The sequence below is a fragment of the Gavialis gangeticus genome, unplaced genomic scaffold (genome assembly GCF_001723915.1).
Source record: "Gavialis gangeticus isolate Ggan-Ray unplaced genomic scaffold, GavGan_comp1, whole genome shotgun sequence".
Lineage (NCBI taxonomy): Eukaryota > Metazoa > Chordata > Crocodylia > Gavialidae > Gavialis > Gavialis gangeticus.
Genome location: NW_017729024.1, coordinates 141,614,919 through 141,622,396, shown reverse-complemented (window position 1 = coordinate 141,622,396; position 7,478 = coordinate 141,614,919). Strand labels below are relative to the sequence as shown.

General features: G+C 45.2%; 1 protein-coding gene across 4 annotated transcripts in view; it reads right to left on the bottom strand.

The window, feature by feature from the left end:
• Positions 1-7,478, bottom strand: part of PDE4D (phosphodiesterase 4D) — a 1,639,075-nt gene that overhangs the window by 380,156 nt on the left and 1,251,441 nt on the right. For all 4 annotated transcript variants that reach the window (XM_019517823.1, XM_019517824.1, XM_019517826.1 and 1 more), the window contains one exon: positions 1,739-1,930. In XM_019517823.1, the coding sequence (XP_019373368.1) occupies positions 1,739-1,930 (192 nt within the window). The remainder of the gene's footprint in view (positions 1-1,738; positions 1,931-7,478) is intronic.

Genomic DNA, 7,478 nt, shown 5'->3' with positions numbered 1-7,478 from the left:
TTGTTGAAATTTCCCCCCCCCCCCCCTCCTTGAAACTGCTAAATCATTTCAGTCAGAGCCTCCAAAGAACTTTAGAAGGGAAACATATTCCCTTTGGAATGAATGGGGCTGTTAGAAAAAGAAAACAAACAAGACAATTCAATGTGCCGGTACTTTCTTCCAAACATTTAACCCCCTGACCAGTATGTTACTGTGGCAGGGCACTGTGTGTGTCTGCCACTTTAAGGCCCTGGAACTGGCAGCCACCAGGTGCCTAATGAGGACAGCCATTTTAGATTTAGGGTTGCCCATATAAACAGAGCAGTTCAGCTGTGAGAGGGTGGGCAACAACATCGCTTGGCCAGAGGGCTGCTGATATCATCCAGAGGTAAGGAAGGAGCTGTAGGGGATGGTAAGGAGGCTCCTGGTCCTGGGTACAACCTAAAACTGCACTCTGCTGGGAGTGGGTGGCCTGGTGGGGCTCTCAGTAGTGCAGGAGCCCCCAGGAAATGCCAGGCCAGTGATCACCCCTGTGAAAGGTGGGTTGGGGTGCCTTAACCCTGGCCCCCACCACTGGGTGGGTAATCCCTTTATGTGGAGGGAGTAAGGGGCTGGAGACTCTGACCTGATCTAGAGACTACCCTTAACTGATCCATGCTGGGGCCAGGACCAAACTGGTCAAAAGGGCCAGGGTCCCACCACAAGGGATGCCCGAGAGCTGAGGGTCAGGAGTTTCAACTGGCTTGCAGGTGGGCCATGGCTGGTAGCCAAAGCTCCCAGGGGGACCACACCCAAGAAAGGAAAATGGTTTCAGGGACCTACATAGCCTGAATGAAGGTGGGGTAGGCTGCCTGAAAGGAGGGATCTTGGAGGGGTCCTGACAGAAGGATTTGGGGGCCCAGTGTCGGGCCGGTGATGATGAGAACAACTAGATGCCATCTGTGAGGCTTGGGCTGTGGTGTAGGGGAGGAACGGAGCTGCAGAGCGCCCCCTGGCATTGGGGCAGAGAATGGGCAGCCTCCCACTTAATTTACATCTTTATTAGTCAATTAAGATCAAGGTGTGGCAGGCGAGAAGGTGGAAGGTTAACCTGAGAACAGGTGGGTGGGCTACGGTTGGACCAGCCTCGAGCAGGCCCCCTGTTACAGTTACATTATCAAATAGATATTTTTCTAGGAAATGGCAACTTATTATATTTTATGTACCAAGTGATTAACCCTGTCAAAATAGTTCTTGCTTAAATAGAAGAGAAAAATGAATAAATTCTCCAGTGCCTTGTTCCACTTGCCGGCAACCATATTAAAATCCAGTGCATGTGAATTATCACAGGCAATTCAGGGTTGAGAGCCGCAGTAAGAATATCCTTTGGTTAAGAAGCCAAATAAAGTTGTTTAAAGAAACATAAAAAACAAACAAACAGAACACTAAAAAAGTAGCATATTCAGCAACTGAGATGGCATTCTAAAAATAAATATATAATTTAGACATCAGAGTTCCCGGGTTGGTGTGATACATTTACCTTGGTTATTTTAAAATGACACTGACAAAATTAAGCAAGTGCATACAAATATTTAGTATTCCCTGCTATGTCCTCCCACTACAAAATGACAAAGCACATATAAACTTCAGCAGTATAAGTACATGTTGTGTTTGAGTTCAGAAGGGGATTTAGGATTGCAACTACACAACAAACCGTTTTCTTTGGGCTTGTGCTTAACACAAGATAAAACATTAGCTGACATTTTTTGTAAACACTTACATGTCACTGGCAATGGAGGAGTTCCTGGACATGGACTTCGGAGAAAGGTCATAGTCACTATCTGACCGGTAGAGGAAGGACTCCCTCCGTTGACTGTGGACAAAGTTTGCCTGGAGAATTAGCCCTGACCCAGGGCTCGTCATGGGATCCAAGGGACTCCGTCCCGATGATGTGCCATTGTCTACATCAAAACTATAAGAAAGGGGAAGAAAAAGATTTATGCTACAGATCTAGGAGTTTTATATAAATAACAATTGCAGCTATAAGACCCTATCACAAAATTTCACTAGCTGATACCTCTTGTTAACAGCAGAAAATCTAGAACTGGTCAACTCCACTGTTAAGTGCTGATATGCAAGAAAAGCAAAAATGAGGGGAGAGTTTTTTGAGGGAGAGAGAGGAAAAAATACTATTAAGGCTTACTAAAGGCTACATTCTTTTCAGGACATGATGTGTCTGCTTTGTGCTTAGGAACTCAATATGTGTACCTTGACAATTGAGAAGTATGCTGTCTCCCTGTTCCTCTCACTAGTCTTCACCTTTCCTGACCTTCTCCCCTTGATCTCCCTCCCACCTCTCACCTGATGACTCCTGCTTCTCTGATATCAGGGACCCATCACTGTGATATGTGAGCACTACTCCAATATTGAAACAACAATTGCCCCCTCCCCGCCTTTTTTTCAGCTGCTAAGAGTTGGATGCTTGGCTAGACTTCAGGGCCACATCCAGATGAGCGAGTATGTGCCTGTTGTGGCAACTCAAAGGAGTTGGAGATGCCACAGGAGGCATGCTAGGAACAAAAAAAAATGCAGCATGCACTCTACATTTAATACTGGGAAATCCCAGTATCAAAAAAAAAAAAAAAAAAAAAAAAAAACCCCTGAAAAAATTCAGCACATGTCAAGCTCCTGGAGAATCCCCTGAGGCAACTGGAGGCTTGGTCCTCCATGCTGCTGCATGCCTCTTGTGCTCCAGCACCCTGCCTCAGCATGCTGCCAAGCCAGTGCTATGTGCCATATGAAACCCCCAGGTCTCAGGTGGCACCATGCACTACCGGCGGTCTCTGCCAGAGGCGGGCCTCAAGTGCCCTGACAGCCTGACTGGCTGCTGCTGCTGCTGCAGAAGGGGGGCTGTGTGCCATGTTGGGGGGGGTAGGTGGGGGACCCACCCTTCCCACATAGTGTCTACCACCCCAACCCCCTCCACGATACCACCCCTACAAACCACTCCCACCTGCATACCCACCCGCAACTGCCACACTGCAGCCATGCCCCATGCCCACACCAGTGCTGGGACATGTGGCCCCAGCCTGGGGAGGTTCCTGGTTCCAGGAACCACTTGGGGGGTGTGATGGGCTGGGGGTAGGGGTAGAGGTGGCAGCAGAGGTGTGTGTGTGAGAGAGAGAGAGAGATGGGTTTTGGGGATAGGGGTATGCTCCGGGTAGGGGAGGCCACCAGAGTTTAGAGCCCCTGCTAAAGCAGCCTGTGCAGGGGGAGGCCAGCCTGAAATGGAAGGGGCTTTCCCAGCCCAGTCCCTGAGCTCCAGTCGAGGGCTTTGTAGGAATGGTATGGGGATTGCTGGGGCTTGGGCACAGGTGTAGGGAGCAGAAGAGTAAGGGCTGGCACTGCTCAGAGCCATAAAGTAGCTGGTAGGACAGCTGCAGCTGGACTCATGTCCTGGTGTTGGGACAAAGCTGCTGCTGGGAGGGAGCTAGTTGGGGCAGGGAGGGGCTTTAGGTCAAGAGTGAGGGGCACTGGAGGGGAGGGGGCTGTGGGTTGAGAGTGAGGACAAGGGCATGGGCAGGACACTAGGATATCAGTTCTGCTCAGCACCCTAAATCCTGGTGAGTGAAGGGGGCAGGGGCAGCTCTGATTTTTCTGATAAAAAAACCCGAAAGCAAATGCAAAGTGTATAAATATTTAGAATTAATTTTATGATGATGATAGTGTCACTGGTAGGCTTCCAAATTGCTTTAAAATTGTAAATATATCAATAAAACATTGCCCAACTGATCTCTCTATATATGTAGTGGTGTTTCATTTTAATTGCAGAAGAACATGGATTTTTGGTATTTTAATGAGATAACCCCACCCCAATTTATCAGAGAATTTGCCATTTTTAAACAGGGAACACTAGGATCTCTGCTGGTGAGGCAAGTGGTGAGACCCGAGCAAAGAAGCCTGCCCAGGGCCAGTACCAGGGACACAGCTGGAAGGCAGATGAGGTGGCTGACCTCCTGGACATTTGGGGCCAGGAGGACTTGCTTTGACATTTCAAAATGGGCCGTCGCAACGAGCACATCTTCCAGGCGATAGCTTCCCTGATGGCAGAGTGGGGCCACCAGAAGACATGATAGCAGTGCTGCACAAAGGCCAACTGTGCAGCCATGGCCCACTAGCAGCTGGCCCAGAGGTGTAGGAGGCTCGGCTGTAGTGCCCATACCACAGCCCAGGTGGCTGTGCGGTCCCCGTCTGGGTCTGGCAGGCACAAAGCCATGGGGCTGCAGGGCCAAGGGAGTGGATATAATTGCAGATGGCAGCAGGTCACAGCCAGGTGACAGCTCCCACTGCCAGACTGCTGCAGTGTATAGGGGGTACAAAGGCCATTCTAAGTTAGCACTGCTACAGCAGTCCAGCTGGCACAAGGGGTAGCGTCCCCAGATACCAACTGGCTGAGCCTCAGCTGCTCACCAGGGCAGCTTTTTATACTGCTGGGGCTGAAGATCAGGGAGGAGCTGGGCAGGGTTGGTGGCCCAAGTGGCACAATTTTCCCCACACCAAAGTGTATATTCAGGCACATGTGCTAAGGCATATATCTCCAACATAAATTTGTGCTGCTGCTAATTGAACTGCTGCAAGTGCACGTGGCTGCATGTGTGGACACACCCCAGGGCAGTGTCTGTGTGCATTTATGTACTGGGGTACTTGTTACTATAAAGTTAAGTCAAAGAAATGAGCTCTGCACTCTGCCAAGTGTGGGATGATTTGTGGCCATTCTGATCTCTTGCTTTACTGAGTTCCATTGTCTGGATTCAGCTTCTGTGAAAAACCTGCCTATTCCTCTTTTATGAATACTATTGGTAAATCATTTCACTGTTTCCAGGGAACATGGTGTCATAGGAAGCCATTGCCATAGAAGAAATGATAGCTGTAGTTACATGAAAAGCTAATTCCACAAAGAGCTTGGAAAATTAGAACAAAGACCTTGAACTGGACTCTGTAACAATGGGAAATGAGTACAGAGTGTAAGCACTGGGAGGATGCGTTCATAGCAACCTGGGCTGCCTAGCAACCTGACAACTGCATTCGGTACCAAAGGGAGTTTTTTTGGAGCCTGTAGCTAAATTTCAAGATTTAATGAGGTGTAATAACCTACCCTAAAGGTCATGTATGTGTGGACAGGCATCTCAGGTCTGTGTCTGATAGGTGACAGCATAGTCTTCTAGCCAGCCCCAGATAAATGTGAGCGATTCTTGTAATCCTAGCTATTTGTGCCTCTAAATCAAATAAGCAATTTTAGCTCCAATATTATGTAACAGGAAAGGTATTTGGGATACCTTGGGAGCTGCTACATTATACATCTCTTGTAACCCTGCTGACATACAAATATTGGAAAATAAAAGTTAATTCTAAAAGAATGCTATTAATGTCTGTGGTGGTGAACTTGATAAAGTAGGTCAGCTCAAACATATGACAAATGTCAACACTGAATGAAATAATTGTGTCCAGCTTGATCTCTCCATCCTTTCCAAGCAGGCAGCCAGGAAAGAAAAGAGGCACTGCAGAGTGGAAAGTGAGTAGAGTAATTGATGATCCACTACAGAGGTTTATAGGCAGAGAAAGGAGATGGTAATATCCAAAATACATTACGCTAGTTTGTAAAGACAGAGTTTCTTAAATAAGGAACTTTTGACAGAACCATGCTTAGAGAAAACACACATTATATCTCAGTTATATATCTACCAATAGTTGAGGAAACAATGTTCCATGTCAGATTACAGTCAGCTTTGCACACATGCAATAGCAGGTAACTGCTTCATTACCAGAGGTAGTTTATTTGTAACTACCATCTACCATTGCTAGTAGCTTATAGAGTCAGAAGAGTTGGTGTTTCATGGGGTGATTTCATTTTCATTTTCTTTTGCTTTTTAAATAAACCATCCAAAAAGCAGCTATTACTTTTCCCGACATGGTTATGAACTGCCTGGAAAAGGATGAATTCATGGTTTTAGTTTGAACATTTTATTTAATCTTTTCTTTAGTCATTCCTCCTTGAACTTCAGGCAGTCTGTTGTACTTTAGCTCGATTTCATTGGAATCTGTCACTGCCATATATTCCATCCATCAGAAATGGTTGAATATAGAAAAGGAAAATAAACCTTCTCTAACAATATTCAACACATCAGTGTTCAAAGAGGATCTAAGATGAAGAGATGCTTTCTGAACAGTGCATTGGTTAAGTAGTCAGTAATAAATACACATTTCTAATCTATTTCTTTAATTTAAAGTTCCTTTCACTCACATGTGAGTCCTTTTCCTGTGTCCTTAGACACTCTGTCATTGTGGGCCTCAGAGACTTTCTGAATCTCAAATTAGTAGAATACTATAATTTGAGAAATACTGTGTAGCACTTAAGGGCTCACAATTATCCAGCTTGTTATTTTTGGCCACCTTCAGAAATTAATGGATTGGCTCCGTCCTCCATCCAGATTCAGCTTACCCGTTTAAAACGCTCTTTCCATTTGGCTCTACTTACATCTCTGCCCAGTGCCCCAGAGTTTGCTCACACCGTACATCTATTTTGCTTTCCCATAAACTACATTCATTTCTTTAAGTACTCCTGATATCTGGCAAAGTAGCCTGGCTAATATTCACCAAACACTCTCCCACTCATTTGTCCTATATGTAAAGACACGACATGGCACTTTATTTGCCTGCTTTAAAAACAAACATACAAACAAACCCCATTTACTTCTCCTCAATAAAGCAAAAAATCAGAAATCCAATTTCTGCTTGAATCTTTAGAATGGTACCTTTGGGGAGCAGGAAATATATATTTATTAAGTAGTATGTTAGAGTACTGGAAAAAGCCCTGGGCTAGGACTTCAAGAACTGAGGTTCCAGTCCCAGCTTCACCATTAGCCTGCTCAGGGATCCTGGGTGAGTCACTGCTGCCCTCCTTGTTTCAGTTACTTCTGTAAAATGGGGATAATGATCCTGATCCCTTGGTAAAATGTTTTGATGTCTACTGATGAAAGATGCTTTATGAAAGCTACCTATTATGGTGACAATTAAGGACAATACATACCCTTTGCTTATAAGATAATGCCCAAAATTCTCAAGACTTGCTAATTGACATTTCAGATGTGCTATTCACCAGCAGGTCCTGCTGATCTGTGTGCAGGTACTGGGCAGATTTTAGAAGTGAGGCACTTTATTTAGTTCATATATATACAAATAATTTACCTTGGAGTAAAAGGGCCAGGGGCTTTTATATATGAAAAACAGCCTTTTGTGCAGGTCTCCTCAACCATGGAATCAGTTAAATTAACACAGGATATTTTATTAGATTAACACAGTATTTGGGGTTAATGTCAGTTTAGGTTTTCTAATTTGTTTTGTGTTATTGTACTGTTCACCCTGGCAGATGGTGTGAATTTTTCACTTTTTTTTTCTCCCAGGTTAAATTGTACTTTACTGCAGAAGATTTTGCCCTTCACTGTACAAAAGTTTGTTTTAAA